The 19,105-nt window shown below is 34.3% G+C and overlaps 1 protein-coding gene across 2 annotated transcripts; it reads right to left on the minus strand.

Moving 5' to 3' along the window:
* Positions 1-16,248: 16,248 nt before the first annotated feature.
* LOC131874605 (phosphopantetheine adenylyltransferase-like) lies at positions 16,249-18,153 on the minus strand. 2 transcript variants are annotated; one of them, XM_059218212.1, is made up of 2 exons: positions 17,890-18,153; positions 16,249-17,327 (listed from the first exon to the last, which is right to left on the minus strand). In XM_059218212.1, exon 2 carries the CDS (start codon positions 17,173-17,175, stop codon positions 16,585-16,587), a length of 591 nt encoding a protein of 196 aa, XP_059074195.1. In that variant the 5' UTR covers positions 17,176-17,327; positions 17,890-18,153; the 3' UTR covers positions 16,249-16,584. The 2 variants fall into 2 exon arrangements, with proteins under 2 accessions (XP_059074195.1, XP_059074194.1); XM_059218211.1 differs by having other exon boundaries at positions 16,249-17,331.
* Between the last annotated feature and the right edge of the window lie 952 nt (positions 18,154-19,105).

Below are 19,105 nucleotides of genomic sequence, written 5' to 3' on the forward strand. Positions count from 1 at the left end.
AGGAAAGAGAGGTGTACCTAATCCACTATAGAATTGACAGTTTTGTCTCCTCCATCTAAATCTTTTCATCGATATCTAGACAATTAGTACCCATCATTTTCGTGGACCCCACACCATAGGCAGCAAAGGAAGGCGCCTTTCATTTTCGTGGACCCCACACCACAGACAGCGAAGTAACGCGCCTTTCCTTTTTCTCATTCATAACAATCGCCCCGCATCGTGCACGGTAAGGCAAACCGATTGATTTGTCTAATGTCCGGTCAACACTATTTTATATATATATATATATATAGCCTTACCGATTGATTTGTCTAATGTCCGGTCAACACTATTATATATATATATATATATATCATGCTTTATATTTAAATTTGATTCATACGTTTTCGACAATTCAATATTTTATATTGGTCTAGGTTAAGGATTACGAGTTAAGGGTATCTCGATTATGAATTATTGGTTTTAATTATAAAATTATGTTTGAATTGGCATAAATGACCACTAATGTTTGGTCCTCTCTCTCTCTATATATATGTGTCATGCTTTATATTTAAATTTAAATTTGATTAAGACATTTTTGACAATTATAAGCATTGTAGCAAGTCTTGGTTCACAAAATGAGTAAGTAGAAGGTGTTGTGTTAACATTTTCTAGTTTGAAAAATTTACAGTGGCAGATTAGTCATAAACTTTCTGAATGTTGTGCACCTTATTGACACCCCTATGATGAAATTACCCTACTACTATAATGGATAGGTGGAAAATAAGGCCTAAGATGATAAAAATAATTATGTGAAAAAAATTAAGTGATCTACATCCTCATATCTTCATTATCATGTAGTTCGTACTATCGTATAAAAGTTTTTTTTTTTCAATTAGTCAATAGTTTGGGATATATAATTATCTTAAATCTATGTTTCTCAGTCTTTCCACACATGATTAGAATGATTCTCACCACATACTACCTAAAAATCTTTACTATGGTGTAGCAAGATAGAGCTAAGCCATTTCCTTTTGGTTAGAAAATTAAAAGGACAACCTGATGGCAGTCACTTGTGAAAACCTACAAGGTCACAAAAGGCTAGTAGTAAAAGAATATATTCTTGAGAAAAACAAACTTAGAGTTACCATAGAATGGTACAATAGTAGTGTAAAACATACATGTAGTGAATGGGGTATAATGCTTGACTAGATACCTTTTAGGAACTATACATAGTAGTAAAGTTTATTTGGGAAATTTAAAAATGTGTGTCTCATTTCATTGGATTAATACACATGTCACCTTATCCTTCCAAATTGGAAGAATTTAGGAAGAAGAAACCTAAATGTGCATATATTGCAAGAAGAGTGGACATGATGCATCAATATAATATAAAATAGAATAATGAGTTAAACCATATTAGACTATAAAATAATGATAGCAAGGTACCTTAAGATATGTTAGTTGGTTCATCTTCTTCTCTTTTATCATCATAGTTAAAGATCATAGAAGGAAAGGAACCTTTATTAGCTATAGATTTTGAGCCAGTAAGATCAAGAAGATCAAGAAAGTTGTTCATTTGATAACGAGGAAGATCAGGGAACTTCTAGGAGTGAAGGAGAAAAATACCTATTCATGGCTATGAAGACTACTAAAGGTGATACAAGAATGAAGTCTAAAACTTATGATGGTGATGATGATGATGATGAGGTAGATTTGGTTGAATAATTGTATTGTGTAGATAAAGGAATCAAGGGGTTGAAGAAGAGAATTGTTCAGGAAGCGAAAGCTACAAAAAAAAAGGCTTGGAATCTTAAGAAGGCAGAGAAGGTGGTTCTTAATTTGAAAATTCAAGTTTAAGAAGTTATGACTAATAGACTACTGAGAAGAGACAAGCACTATTAAAAAATTGAGGCAATAGTAGTAAGATTAAGAAGAGATATAGAAAAAGATAAACAGTTAGATGAAGTTGAATTTGGGAAAAGCACTAAGATCTTGTATCAGATAATTGAAAGTCAGAGATCACCACATAGAAGAACTAACATTGGATTTATAGAGGTACATAAGGGAAAAGTAGTTGATTCACCCTTGAAGTTAGTTGGTGAGAATCTGAAAGAGAATGGCTCTAGAAGTTCAAAATATGAACAGGTTGTGATAACCAAGGAGTGCAGGAAAGTGGATGATGGTTTCAATCAGGTGGGTAAACAGAACAAGAGATCAAGGAGACACACATCAAGAGGACAAGTGTACAATATCAAGTTCAATCACTCTTTTTAAAGTTATAGTTTTAATTGCAATCATTTTAGTCATAATGCTATCAATTGTAGAGAGATTCTGACAAGAAGAAGTAATTTTATTAGTATAAATTTGATTTTGAACCATTGTTTGATTTCAATATCACCACTCATCATCACCTATTGCTTCATCTATGTTTAGAGTTACTACATCCATGGCTTCCAATGACTCTTTATAGATCATGCACATATTAATATTCAAGATATAGCTCATTTGAATGAAAAACGACAATATCTTATGGGTTTGTTTATGCATCCCTTCTTGTATATTTAGAGGACAACATTAATTATAATAACGTTCTCTTAATTTTTAGCTCCTATAGAGTTGCATCATCTTCTTTAGATATTATTCTTTCTCCACGTATTCATTTATCACATTTTCACAATGGTTTAAATATAATTGAGTAACATTTAAATGGTTTAAATATAATTGAGTAACATTTAAATGGTTTAAATATAATTGAGTAACATTCAAAGGAGTCATATTCATATTTTACTTTTGTTGAACATTTATCTCTATAAGGTTTAGATTTTTCACTCTCTTTAATTAGGCATTAAAGTCCTGATTTGATTGTGGCATCTTTTGGAACCAACATTACAACATTTGAGCAATTTCTTGGGACATCATACATGTTGATATTTATTCTCTTATACTCCTTTCTATAATTAGAAGATATACTAGATATTATTGAACATATATTATCATTGATGACAAATGAGTATCAAATATGTGGCACGAGATTTAGAAGATTGTGAGGAGCTCACTGTGAGGTCAAATTGGCATGTAATTGTATAGTCACAACTATCATAATATCTATGTTTGAGCATTTGAGTTACGAAATTATAGTGATAGTTGTGAGACCAATTGTATTATGGTTGTAATTTCATCTTGCATCCATTACAAGTGTTTAAGGTAATCCAAAAAGTATTTGTGTTTCTAAGGTCTATTACTTAGACAATTTGTTTTTCTCTACATTCTACCACACTTGAGAGTTATGACTTGCGGTTTGGAAGGAGAGTAGGTCTACACATGTTTGATTATATTCCATTTTTTTTAGAGTTGAACCTTTATGGTTAGAAAGTTTGAAGTGGCATAGTGGTCATTGTGCTAGTTGATCAACTGGGTTGATGTTCCAGTTTGATGCACTCGAGGTTTGTAACGTGTGCTCAACATGTGGATGACTATCAGGACTAGATAAGGCTACATTAGAAAATGCATATCATGTTCTTTATTCTAGAGTAATGTGTGGGATTTTGGACCTGGCCTACTATACATTTGGTGAAGGTTTACGCTTGTGGCTAGCTTACGAATGCAATAATATTTTCTTAGGCTGACAATTCCATATTTTATATTGGTCTAGGTAATGGATTATGATTTAAGGGTCTCTCGACTATGAACTATTGGTTTTAATTATAAAACTATGTTTCAATTGGTATAACTGACCACTAATGTTCGGTCAACACTATTTCATAATTGCACACACACACACACACATGTCATGATTTATATTTAAATTTGATTAAGATATTTTTAAAAATTGAATATAAGCATTGTAGCAAGTTTTGGCTCACAAAATGAGTAAGTAGTGGGTTTTGTGTTAACATTTTCTAATTTAAAAATTTTACATTAACAAATTAGTCAAAAAACTTTCTGAATGTTGTGCACCTTATTGACACCCATTATAAAGAAAGCACCCTGCTACTAAAATGGATAGGTGGAAAATAAGGCCTAAGATGATAAAAATAATTTAGTGAAAAAATTTAAGTGGTCTACATCCTCATATCATCATTATCATGTAGTTCATACTAGCAATTAATAATTATTTTAAGTATAAAAGCTTTTTTCAATTAGTCAATAGTTTGAGATATATAATTATCTTAAATATATGTTTCTTAGCCTTTCCACACATGATTAGAATAATTGCCACCACATACTACCTCAAAATCTTTACTATGATGTAGCAAGATAGAGCTAAGCCATATCCTTTTGGTTAGAAAATTAAAAGGATAGCCTAATGGAGGTCAACTGTGAAAACCTACAAGGTCACAAAAGGCTAGTAGTAAGAGAATATATCCTTAAGAAAGATGAACTTAGAGTTACCATAGAATGATAGAATAGTAGTGTAAAACATACATGGTGTGAATGGGGTATAATGAATGACTAGATATCTTTTAGGAACTATACACACTAGTATAATTTATTTAGGAAATTTAAATATGTGTCTCATTTCATAGGATTAAGACACATGTGTCACCTTATCCTTCCAAAGTGGAATAATTTAGGAAGAAGAAACCTAAATGTGCATATTTTGCAAGAAGAGAAGACATGGTGCATTAATATAATGTTAAATACAATAATGAGTTGAACCATATTAGACTATAAAATAATGATATCAAGGTGTCTTAAGATATGTTAGTTGGTTCATATTATCTCTTGTGTCATCATAGTTAAAGGTCATAAAAGGAAAGGAACCTTTATTAGCTATAGATTTTGAGCCAAGAAGATCAAGAAAGTTGTTCACTTGATGACGAGGAAGATCAAGGAACTTCTAGAAGTGAAGGAGGAAAATACCTATTCATGGCTATGAAGACTACAAAAGGTGATACAAAAATGAAGTCTAAAAATGATGATGATGATGATGATGAGGTAGGTTTTGAAGAATTGTATTGTGCAGATAAAGACATCAAGTGGTTGAAGAAGAGAATTGTTCAAGAATGAAAGCTAAAGAAAAATTAGCTTAGAATCTTAGGAAGGCAAAGAAGGTGGTTCTTAATTTGAAGATCCAAGTTGAAGAAGTTATGACTAATAGACTACTAAGAAGAGACAAGGACTATGAAAAATTTGAGGCAGAGGTAGTAGGATTAAGAAGAGGTATAGAAAAAGATAAACAGTTAGATGAAGTTGTATTTTGGGAAAAACACTGAGATCTTGTATTAGAGAATTGAAAGTCAGAGATCACCACATATAAGAACAAAAATTGGATTTATAGGTACAGAAGGGAAAAGTAGTTGATTAGCCCCCGAGGTTTGTTGGTGAGAATTTGGAAGAGAATGTCTCTAGAATTTCAAAATATGAATAGGTTGTTGTAAACAAGGAGTGCAAGAAAGTGGATGATGGTTTCAATCAAGTGGGTAAACAGAAAAAGAGACCGAGGAGACACACATCAAGCAGACAAGTATACAATACCAAGTTCAATCCCTCTTTTGCTAATTATTGTTTTAATTGCAATCATTTTAGTCATAAGGCTATGGATTTTAGAGAGATTTTGACAAGAAGTAATTTTATTAGTAGAAACTTGTTTTTGAACTATTTTTTTATTTCAATATCACCACTTGTCAATCACCTATTGCTTCATCTAAGTTTAGAGTTACTACATCCATGGCTTCCATTGATTATTTATAGATCATGTACATATTAATATTCAAGATATAACTCATTTGAATGAGTACTTGTGATATCTTATGGGTTTATTTATGCATCCCTTCTTTTATATTTAGAGGACGCCATTGATGATAGTAATGCTCTCTTAATTTTTAACTCCTATAGAGTTTTATCATCTTCTTTAGATATTATTCTTTCTCCATGTATCCATTTATCACATTTTCACATTAGTTTAAATATAATTGAGTATCGTTCAAATGGTTCATATTCATATTTTAATTTTTTTTTACATTTATCTCTATAAGGTTTAGTTTTTCACTTATTTTAATTAGGCCTTAAACTCTTGATTTGATTGTGGCATCTTTTGGAACCAACATGACAACATTTGAGCAATTTCTTGGGACATCATGTTGGCAATATGGATGAATTGATTATGTGTTGCATTGATGTTTTGTCATTGATGACAACATTATCTGTTATGGTTGGTTACTGGAAGAGATGTTTTGGTTACCGGTAGAAGATCTTGTGTTATCGATATTGGTTTAAGGTTTAACCGGTAGAGCTTTCACTGAGAATCCTTGACAAAATGCTAAGTGGTGTTGGTGCAACTTCTAGATGGTATTCAGGATGCAGAAGGTGATCCTTGATCATGCTTCAACTAATTGAAGACATTTCTTTGGCATGGTGGACCCAGATTAGGTCTGGTACCTATCTAGGTTATGGACCGGTATCATGTTAACGTGTTCTCTACACATTATCGGGATGATTTATGGATTGGTTATTGTTGTTTCGGTCTAAAGCCGACATGGCATATCATTGTAATATTGATGTATGTAATGATCTTATTGTAATAGATTCTAGGTGACCGACCTAACTGGTTTAGGCCTTAGGGTTTGTATAAATTAATGTAATATCTCATTGTAGATCGTGTGTCATGGTCGTGGAATGCAATATCATATGCGAAGGAGATTTGGTCGATCAAAGGTGATCTAATTGGGTTTAAGTAAGAGGTCAAAGGCCTCCGGTATTGAGCTTAATCGGGATTGTAATCAGGCATGATAGATGCTATCTCTAACAGTTCATTGTTCTGGATTGTTGTCCAATTATGTTGAGGTGGTTATAACCTCTCTATAGTCAGTGAGACTCTTTTGTAATGAGCAGTACGCTCTAGGCAGTGTGCCTTCCTGCATGTGCAGGCCCCTTATTTTATCACATACTTTCTGCAGAAGTATCATCTGACTATGGGTAGGCTTCCCACCGTGGTTTTTCCCTTTACCGGGTTTTCCACGTACAAATCATGGTGTTATGTGGTATGGTTGCATTGTGTTAATTCTTTGTTTCATTCTTAAGTTTTATTGCTTACCGGTATCTATTTCTGCTATTCTCGTATTCAATTTTTATGTGCTCTGGTTAAAGGATATTAAGTGGTTTAATTGATATAATCTATTAACAACTGATTCACCCACCCCCCTCTCAGTTGTTCACCAGTTATCCTAACAATTGGTATCAGAGCTTTGGTCTTCTTTTGCAAAAGCTTAACCGCTTGAGATAGATCCTATGGCAACTAATACTTCAAATCCACCGGCAACTGCAATTAATGAACTAAGAACAATGGCAAATTAATGAACTGAGAACAATAGGAGGTTCATGAACAAATTACACATAGGTGTTAGGATCATGAGGGGGACTAGGAGGATTAATGAGATCATCTGGTGAGATGGAATCTTGAAGGATACATGGAGGATTAAGACAAGAAGATGAAGGGATGGAGGGATCATGATAGGGATCTAAAGGGATGATGGGATCTTGTGGGAGACATGGAGGTGAAGGGATCCTTTGATCTTGACTTGGAATTGAATTATTGGAATCCATTTTAAGGGTATTTTGCTCTTGATTTTGAATGGAATCATTGAGAAGGATGGAAGGTATGTCATGATCTTTCTTAGGAAGCAAAGTGTTAATATAACTTGAAAGGACAATGTATTTTTGAGGCAAAAAGGGATCATCTTGGATAGGATAGTCAGGGACAGTGGGATCACCAAAGAAAATCAGATCTTGGTCAAATGTCGGATGCAATAGGAAAACTTTAAGATCTTGATCTTGATCTATTACAGGACTTATTTCTTTATGATCTAGATCATTCTCTTGACATGGGGTATGATTTTGAATATGTGTGGGGGATTCTAGGAAGGAATCAATGTCTTGACATGAGGGTGATGGATTTTGCATAGGAATCTCTAGAATGGGAGCATACGGTGTGATTGGATCTTTTATTTCTGAGGCATGAAAAGGACTTGCATCATGAATTGGATTAGCTTGGAAACTTATTCCTGGATAGTCCTTGGGAGGTTTCATCATTGGATATATCATTTGATGGAGATAGTGTACACTGCTCTTGTGAAACTTTAGAAGATGAAAGAATGGTGGGAGATATGGAGGCTACTTGAGGAATATTTTTTTGATAGAAGGATGAGCCATTGCTAGACATGGGTAGATGATCATGTTTAGAAATAGTCTCCTATGTACAACCTAGTTGTTGAAGCAAATTGTCAAGAAGTTAGGTTGGTGTTTTTTCTATTTGGGTGATCGTGTTTGTGATATTGTTCCAACATTTTCATGTTGCAAGGTAGTTGTTGATCGATTATGTTGTGTGACAGGTGACACATTGACCATGTTTGGTTGATGTCCAAAGGGTGGTGTGTTTGTAACTACACTTTATTTATTTGGGATACCCTTGATGATGTGTTTGAGGACATTAGAGGATATTTTCTGACATGTGATGTGACTGGGCACAAAGTCGGTTGTGTAATTGTATGTGACCTTGGTAGGGGTTGACTTGTTTGCACAATCACTTGTGACACTAGGGGTTGTGTTGTTTGTTGGACTTGCATTGTCGGTAAAGGATGATGTTGTTGTTGCAACGATGCTATCAATATTTGTTGTTGTGTGGTAAGTTAAGTCATTTGATGTTGAAATCCAAGAACTTGTGTCATCTGTTGTTGATATTGTGGTGCATATTGTTGTTGTACTTGTTGAAATTGTGGATCTAGTTGATATCATTAGATGATGGGTTGTTGTTGTGTCACTTGATGTGTTAACCCAACATTTTGTTATGCTTGGAGTTGTTGAGGTTCATATTGGATTTATGCTTGTATAGTTGAATGTGTTTGCTATTGATATTGGTTTCTCATGTTTATTTGTGAGAGAAGAGTTGATATGTTTGATTTGTGATGAGAGCTTGTGCGTCAACTGGCTCTAAGTTTGTATTTGGACCTCTAAATTTCTGGAATAGTTTGGACATCTAGGATCTACTCTCTTCACCTAGTTTTCTTCAAGAGATAGAGAAATAGACATGACATTTGTCCATTCATGATAGGTTTGATGCACGTTTTGGGAAATATACAAGTTGGATTGACATGATTGATTGCTTGATTGCAATGACGTAGTATCATGAAAGTTGGAAGGTTTATAGGGGGAATGTTGTCTCCTAGAAGTTTGAGAACTTGTTTCAACCATTGCACTATACGCCATTTTTTGGATTTTTTGAAATTTAGGGATGGAATGCAATGCAAGTAAGGGATGAAAAATGCAACCCTAAAAGGACAATAATGCAACTTATTTTTTTAGAATTTAATGTTTTGGAATGACAATGAGATGCAAATAAGTGCAATCTTAGAGGATGATAATGCAATCTTTATTTTTGAAATTTTTGACAAACTGGACTAAGGAATGACACAGTGCAATCCTAAAGGATAATTATACAAAATATGTTTTTGAATTTTTTGACACATTGGACTAAGGAATGAAAAGATGCAATCCTAAAGGATGATAATGCAACCTATTTGGTGCTCTGCAAGTTATCTTTCTAGTCTCAGTTGTTGTTGTTGAGTGTTCTTGAGTATCAACGTGTTGATCGATGAAGATTTGATTAAGTGGTGTTGGTGCAGCTATTGCGGATGGTTCTAAAGTGCTTGTTGGTGTTTCCTAATCGTGTCCTATTTGTTTTGTCGGTCTACATTGATCATTGTACATGTTATTAAAGATCTTATGGGTATGGTGATGTTCTTTGTGTTATGAGATATTTTCAGTGGTATAGCATGTTGTGAAAGATCTTGGTGAGATTTTTGGTGGTGTTGCATGTTTGTGGATTTGATTTGGGTCTATGCTATGTCATCATGGAATTGTATTGGTCCAGTGGTTGATTTATGTATCGTGTGATGTAATTTTGTAATTAGGTCTTAAGGGTTGAGTCGACCTTGTAGTCAAGGTTGATGATTTGTATAAATAGGTGTCATATTCATGTAATTTGGATATGGATGTTGTGTCTTCATTATCATAGAGTGTTGTATGTGTGAACAAGAGAATTCATCATTCAGTGAGAAGTGTAGAGCAAAGAGTGTTGCAGAGCAGACAAATGTGCTTAACCGAAACTGTCATTAGGCATTTGGAGATGCTATTCTTTCAGTTCATCTAATCTGAATTATTGTCTGATCTTTGTAAAGTAGTGAGCCTCCTAAGGGTTGCAGCCCTTCTTATTTTTTAGCAGTGAGCTCTAGGCAGTGTGCCTAAATGCATGTGCATTCCCCATTGTAATATTTTCACATACTACTGCAGAGTATCATCTTATTGTGGGTAGGTTCCCACTGTGGTTTTTCCCTCAACCAGGTTTTCCATGTCAAAATCTTGGTGTTATGTGTGTTGGTGTTATTGTGTTCATTTTTGTTCTTGTTGCAATTGATCAAATAAGAAGTTGTACTTAAATTCTTAGATCCAGTGAAAACTAATTCACCTCCACCTCTCAGTTTTCCTTCATTGTTGTTTCCAAAAGTTCTAATTAGGTCCTAAATGAGATTTGTAACAAGAATTGAAAGGTTAATCCAATACCTAATTAAGATCTATGTGCGATTTGTAGCATGAAATGAAAGGTTGATCCAATGCCTAATTGAAACCTATATGCGGTCTGTAACATGAAATGAAAGGTTAATCCAATGCCTAATTAGAATCTATGTGTGATTTATTATTAACATTTTAAACTTTTGATTGATTAGACCCTACAATATGCATGTCAGGTCTTCTAAAACCTTCAAATCAAAGCATTAGACCAATCCAAACCTTGCAAATGACAAACTAAGTAAGCAAAACCCTACATGTGTTAAGCAATTGATTGACAACCAACCCTAGCTACCAACTATGCAATACATTTGACCAATTGTGTAGTACATTTGACCAACTGCATAGGTCCCTTGACTACTTGCATAGAAACCCTAGCCAATTGCATAGGACAGTGAACCACCTGCACAGGACTGGGTGCCACCTGCACAAAAATAGTGATGCGCACGAAAATCAAGAAATTTGGTCTTCTGGATCTTGCAATTGATAAAAAATCTAACAAAAAGTGGTAAACATAAGTGTGATTCATGTCGGGTTCACCAGATGTAGATCGAGGAAAATCGAGAGGTTAATCTAGTTAGAAAACAAAAACCAAAGAATGCAACTTATCTAAGTTAACCAAAAGGTAGAATCACATGCAAAACCTTCCTAATCTAGCCAATAGGACCATTGAAACGAAAATGAAAATACAAATGCAAACCTCGATTCTTCAATGAAACCATGTTGATCTTCCTTTCATCTCTAATGATGCTATGTTGCTCTCTCGTTTGCCAGGTGCATGAAATAGACAAAAGCAAGGAACTAATGTTTGAGATTTACTAGGAATGTGTGATTATGCAAGCTTAATTATTAAACAATGACAAATTATTTTGACATAATAACAGTGATTAAGCTAGATGATTGCTAAATAAACTGACATAATGAAACTACTCAAAAATTAGGTTTCTAGACAAACTGACATAATGGAATTACTATAAAATTAGATTAATTGATTGAAAGGGAGTCCCCAATTTATAGAAAACCGGAGACTCGATGGACAAACGAGATTGATTTTTTTATTTATTGGGTGGACGAACCAGATTGAATGCACGATAGAGATTTCATTCAAGGAAGGATGAAGAAGATGAAGGAAAAATTGGAGAAAAAACAAAAGCAGATTTTCTGAGGACGCATACCTCATTTTCGAAATTAAAATTGAAATATAATGAGATGTTTCCAAAAATCAAAGAGGAATCCCAAGATTATATTGTCATTTTCAAAAATTAGGAGGATATTAGGTAATTAAAAATTTTAAAAAGTAGATATTATCCTCATATGAGAAGATAATTAGAAAATTAATTAAATAAAATTTTAATTTAATTTCAATGACATAGTTAATTGAATAATTTGAATAAATTATTCAAATAAATGTTAATAGAAATGAACCTTTGATTAAATAAAATAAAATCATTTAATAAAGGGATAAATCAAAATTAATTAAATAAATTAATATTATTTAATTAATAATAAAAAGGAAGGAGTTTGATGAAATGATTAAAGAAGAATAATTAGTAAAAAGGGAAGTTTAATTAATTAAACCTAAAAGGGCAAGTTAGTCAAACTAATGTTTGAAGCCCTGAATTAGGTCAAATTAAGTCAATTTTGGTTAAAATAGGTGAAATTGGACAGAGTTGGGAAAGATCAGACAAAAAATGGGAAGATTCAAATGAAGATAAAAAAATTAGGTCAAACCGGGTAAAACCAAGCAACAATGAGTAAATCGGGTCAAAGCAGGTCATCAGATGGAAAAGGGGTGAATGCAACTCCACGGGGCTAAAGGAGAGGTCAAAATCAAACCTTAGAACAAGAATAGAAAAAAAATGAAGCCAACAAGACCGAAAATGGAAAGCTGAAAGCAACAAGACCTAATCAAGTTCAAAAAAACCTTAATCAGGACACAATTAGGCAAAATGTCATTGCAAAAGTGACAAGGGAAAGATCTAACACAAGAGGGACGAAGTTAAGGGTAAAATGCATAGTCAATCGTTTTGGAATCATCACTAATATCCTTGGGAATTTCTTGATTTCCACAATTATCCTTGTCTAGAATTATCGAATTGATATAAATCCCTTCATTATATGCGTGCACATACACACACATATGCGTGTGTGTGTGCGCACGCACACACACACAACCTTTATCTCCTCCTCTTACTTTTACAACTCATTCATCTTAACACCATCCAAAGCTCACAAGATGAGCATCAACCTCCATTATATTTATAGATAGATATATATATAGACCTCATGTTCCCAATTTTGGTTGGCCACATCTATTTTAAAGAAACCTTATTTTGGCATTGAAGATATTCCTTAAAGCCACTTAATTCCTTCAACTTACGTAGAATAAGACAATAGTAAATAATGCATTGTCTCTTGTTAGGATTTATTTTGTTGGAATATTAGATACACCAAAACACATACTCCACTCCACAACTTAATCAACTGTCTAATCTATCGAATAACTATCAAACTATCAACATGATCAACATATTGTCTTAAACAGAATTGGTACACTCGAAACCAGACAGGTCAATCTTAAACGAGGTCCAAAACTTCTGAAACCAGACATTATCAAAATCACATCAAGTAATCACACAAAGACACAAATCAGTATGGCTATTGCATTTTGTTCTAGTTGGTTTTATCTTTTATCAAATGGTGAAGATCATTGCTTTTAGCTACTCAAGGATATCCAAAAAAGTGTCTAGAGGAGCCGTGATGGGCACAATCCTTTTCTTTGTTTGTTGTTTTTTGGTGTGAACCAATGAAGTTCTGGGGCAATAGTTCCAGTGGGTGTCTGTGATTGGTATGTTCATTTGGCAAGTGTCCCATGAAGGATAACTATGCTTGTGACTACCGCACATACCTCGACCCCTATTGTTATTCCCAGAATTGAGGGTTCATTTCTTGTCCGCTATGTGTTTGTTTCTTTGCAATGAGATATCTATGCATCTTGGTTCCTTATACCCTGGTGTACAAAGCTTTATTGTTAAATAATAAGGCTCAATGATGAAAATGTGTTGCACTATGAATAAAGACAAGAAGACTATTCACCATCAATCAAATAATCATCATATCATTTCAATTCATACCAATTGTTTCTGATCTCATCATGTTGATTGTCTCTTCAGATCATTCTCTCATCAAGCATTTTTCTTCCTGAATCAACCTTTTCAATTCTTTCCAATCATTCATTTCATTTAATAATATCTCTCTCATCACTTAATTCCAATCTTTTCATTTATAATTCTATCATTTCCTCACATCAACCATTCTATCTATCAATCAATTATTCCTCACCTTGATCATATTTTATCATTCATCTAATTTTTATCTATCTTTGTCTTATACAAGATGCATCCTTCCTGAAACAAGATGTTTTGATCATTTTTGTCTTATATAGGATAATATGAACGTGTTGTGACTTTCCCGGATCCATCAAAATTAGAAAGGGTTATTTTATTTATCCTTTGTTTGAAAGACAACTTTCATTTTGGCATCACACTAATCCCTAAAAGAGACATTTCTCCTAAATTCAAGAATAAGTCTCAAGTATGCTTCCACCATTTCATCAATATTATCCATGGTTGGAGAGTTTGCTTTTTCCTCTTCTTTGTGTTCTTCCCTATGTAGGAAGGGAGGTCTTGTGGGCCTAGAGTTTGATACCCTTGGTGAGATGTTATTTTCAAAGTGGTTGGAATCAATAGCCCTCCCACTAGTTTGGTTGGGTTGAGAATTATTGCTACTCATATTTTGATTGGCTTGGAGGAGAAGTTGGGTTGTTCTTTCATTTCTCTCATTTTGTTCCAAGAGAGCTTGAGTGGTTCGCTCCATGAAGGTCCTCCATTCATGGCACATTTGCTCACCCATTGAGTTGTTTGGTCTAGGATTGTTGGCAGACACAGGTTTTCTCCTCTCTTTCTAAAGCCCTTTGAACCCTTTGGCTAGGTTGCATCAACTACCTTTCATAAGATGCAAGGATGCTCTGATACCATTTGTAATGTCCCCTATTGGGACTTTTACTCAACTTGCCCTAGAATTCCCAAATGGGGTTTGGATTATGCTTGGGGATGTAAATTGTCAACTTAATATCTTGATTTAGAGCCTACAACCTGGTTAGTTATCAAAAGATAAATAAACATATAATTCAACAATGTTAAAATAGAATTCTAATCATCATAATATTCATAATGTACATGTGGGATTTCCTTAAAGCTTTCCCCAATAACCTATCCACATTATGAATCACATGGGAGATCATATAAGGCACCTCGAGCCTGTCCATCAAGCCTAGGAGCATGGAATGGCACCCGCCATTCAGCCTCCTAGCCCCAATCGGGGTTACCCAACTCGAATGGACCCTTATGCTACTTGCATTCCTCATATGCTCTATCTCTCCTCCATAACAAAACGATTGATTGGATGAATTTTTTAATCGAAATGTCATATCTATTCTATTATGCATAGACTACATAGTAACAAAATATATATATATATATATATATATATATATATATATATATATATATATATATATATATATATATATATATATATATATATATATATATATATATCAATCAGTAGCAATATGTGTTTTCTATATAAAACAGTAGTAAATAACAGTTCAGCCTAATTAGAATGTCGTGCATTATACAGCATACCAAAATCCTTTGACCAGTATATAGACTGCTGTTTAATTTAAAAATGGTGAGACTGTCAGTTCTTGCTTGATCGAATGCTTATCTCTTTTCTTCCCCACTTAATCGCTTGATGTTGTTCCTTTATACTCCTCCATCGGGGATGTAGGGTTATGACTTTTCTCTTGGTGGTGACCTTTGGAAAGAGAAGTGTTCTTTTATCAATCGCATGCCCTTTCATGACTAAACCGCTTCTTCAGAATATTGTTAATATTCTAACTAATTCTTAATCGTGTCTTAGAGGAAATCGCATGTAACTAAGAGAATCGAATCAATCTCTTAATATCAGATCTTATGATATTGGATCTGCAATATTCCCAAACATAGTAGATAGGCTATTGTAACATAATGAAATTGTGAAGTATTACAGGTGTAAGACAATTTCATAGTCCGGTTTTGCTATTCCTCTGATGTTAGGTCAGGGCCATGACAGCAATGAGTAAAGATCTCAGACTATATTTCTGATCTTAGACTGTATTTCTGATCTAGGTTTTCAATACATTTAAATCATCATGTCAACTAAGTTACCTGTAACCATTTAAAATATGATCCTGCCCATTAAAATATCTTCTCAACAGTGTTGCCTGATCCATTTAAAGGCATTACCTTAGCATGGCTAAAATAAATAAAATTATAAGCAACTAATTTTCCAGAGATGTTGACTATGAGCTAATCTATAACAATGGTCTATTGCCCTAAACACAATGTTTATCCCACTTTCCAACATATCTGAACGTTGAGAACAAATCCCAAAAACAAGACAGGAACCGTTATAACAGGGATAATCCCGAATTCTGATTTCATTCTGTAGGTGTGTAGAAATCTTCAGTAACAAAGCTCTTGCCTGCATGGATTGAGGCCAAATGGATGGATGCTCATAGTAGACCTCTCACTGATTTTCTGTTTTGTAATTTTTAAAAATCTTCTTTTGTTTCAATATATGTCAGTAACATAGGAGAAATGTTAAAAGACCTCACCTTCCATTTTGATTAATGTCTCTGGTTTATTTCATGAAATATTTGACAAAAAATAAAGCATCAGATTTGAGCCATAATTTCTTCAAAAGCTAATCTATGTTATCATGGATTATTTACAAGAAATTCAATTTATTGAAGCATTGGTTACAAATGCATGTCTTTGATATCATTTATGTCTGAGTTATGGCCATGATTGGTTCGCTATTTTTCCCCATTTCAGGTATGCTACCTTTTCTGATAGTAAGAAACGCAATTACCTTCAGAATGAACATAAACTTAATAAGTAAAAACATTAATTTAATCAATAGCATCCTGAATCATTATTCAGAAGCAACCGAACATCCTTTCCCGGTCTGTTCAGAAGCATCAAGTTGACGCAGTGCTGTAGAGCTGAGCTTTTCACCATTTTCCCCTTCAATGACCAGGTCAACGACTTCCAACTTCAATTGAGGTAAACCCCTTTCAGCTCTTCTTTTATTGACAGATAACGCACCAGCAAAAGTTTCCTTGCTGACAATGATGGCATCTCGATCACTATCCATCATGGGCGGACCATAGGGATCGATGTGGAACATAGGTTCCACTTGCACTAGTAATTCTGGTTTGACAGACTTAATGTATCTTTCAGCTGCTTCCATTCTCTTTTCCAAAGGTTCAATCAAGTGAGCAAGCTCTTTGTTTTCCAGCATTGGTCCAGTGCATACACCCACAAAAACTCTGCCTCTTGCCAATTCTGCTGCAGCCTTGAGAAGACGACGATGCCCATCATGCAACCTATCAAAGGTGCCTCCTAAAAGAACAGCATCATATGAGTTGGGTGGAGAGTTGATTTTTGAAGCATCCATACCTTCAGAGCTGCTATTCTTAAGGTCTTCACTTTCGAAATTTGCAGGAGGCATTGGCTCGCCCATACCTCTCCACTGCTTGGATTACCTCTGCCTTCTAATTTGCAAGATTCTGTTCGTGACTCAAACTTTGAAAAGAGTCAAATGTGTTTGCTTCATCAGAATCGCCAGCATAATTATGTACATTAAAGTGTTTTCCAAATGTACATAACTCCACACTACCTAGATAGAAAGAAACTATGTTAATGCCACAAATATCCAATGTAGGACAATGAAACTCATAAGTAGAGTACAAAATTACCTCTACCACTTAAACAAACAGGAAGCTACAAGCTAAAAGCTGCTAGAAGTGCAGCAACAAAATATTCAAACTAAAAGGGTGAAACTAAAACAAATAAACCCTAAACATAACAGAAATGACAATGTTTACAAATAATCATGAGAGAGTAAAACCCATTCCCACGGAAGATAAAGCTGATAAAGACCTTGGCTATCCATAACCTATATCTGAATGTAAAGTAGCTGCAGGATCAACATCCTTATCAACCACTGTGAAAAGGGTGTAGGGTTTAAAAGATTTCGCAAGCTACATATTTATGTTATGCGCTTATTCTGCTCGTACCCGTAATAACAAGGTGGGCGATGGGCGATGGGCGATGGGCGATGGGCGGTGTCATTTTATACAACCCATAAACTGCTAGAAACTCCATCTCTTTACGTTTTACACTGGAGAACAAAATTGAAAATAAAGTTGAAAGGAAAAATACAACCAGCACAAACCTGGAAAGCCATGAATTGAATCCTACCCAATACCGACTAAGAATCCGATTTTGATCGCCACATATCCGCGGAAATCCAGTGCCAATGAAAAATGATAGCACAAGATTGCACAAGGCCGATATATAAGAGAGAGAATGCTTAAGCTTTTATTTTTTACTTCGCCTTTGTTGTTCAGGTGGGTTCGCCTTTGTTGTTCAGGTTTTAAACCCACCTCTAAAGTAGAATCTCATACTAAATACGAAATTCTGTACTCAATATAGGGCAATATAGGGGGAGAGCACCCCTAGTTGAACATTCATTAATTGTTGTGAGGTTTGTTGATACTTTTTGTCTTAATAATGGTACAAATATCAATTTTTGTGTGTTTATGTATCAATCATTGTGACTTTAAAGTTCTTATTGTTAGGAAATGTATAAATAATTGAAAAAAGTAACTAATCATGTGATGCCACATCAGCTGCACAAGTATTGGGGCCTCTTTTGCATGCTTATTGGTCTCACTTTTTGGGGGGTTGTTTTGGACGCTTATTGGTAACACCAATAAATAGAGGTGGTGTGCAAAAATTTATATTTTGCATTTGCAGTGTACTTGTTTTGATAAGCTTTTAGGCATTGTTTTGAAGTATGAGTTTTTTTTCACTCTAATTAAATTTTCCTTCTCTAATTGTAGAGCACAAAAATATCCAAAGCAGACATTTTTTATAGGGCTATATGCATTAACTTATGGTTGTCTAGGCTTTTTGACCATTAGAGTCGTGCCTCACATGTTTAGTTCTCGCCTAAAACACATATCATGTGCTTAGAGTATTAAGTACACCATTTTCTAGTTGTTGTTTTTTGGAAATTATTGTTTTATTGATCCAATTGAGAGGTTTAATCTGATTGGGTGTTGCCTTTCCCTTTGCTCTTAGTTGATTTAGTGTGAAAACGAGCACCCAAAATCAACAAGCCCTCACACTCTGAACAATGATTTTAATTTATTTGGGAGTGGGCATCTTTTCCATATTCTGAACAGTCATTGCGGGAATCATACGCTACAGAATTTAAAGTGGAGTTTTTGCTTTTGGAGCATAATTATCAAGGCAAAACAAAAGATAATTTAAGAAACAAGGCAATTGTGCTTTTAAAAACTGGCCTAATAAAATGTGCAACAAGTGAATGCATTCCTTTATATTTCCTCTAGAATTACCTTCTGCAAGATGTTCCAAAGCATCCA

The sequence above is a fragment of the Cryptomeria japonica genome, chromosome 3 (assembly GCF_030272615.1).
Source record: "Cryptomeria japonica chromosome 3, Sugi_1.0, whole genome shotgun sequence".
Taxonomy (NCBI): domain Eukaryota; kingdom Viridiplantae; phylum Streptophyta; class Pinopsida; order Cupressales; family Cupressaceae; genus Cryptomeria; species Cryptomeria japonica.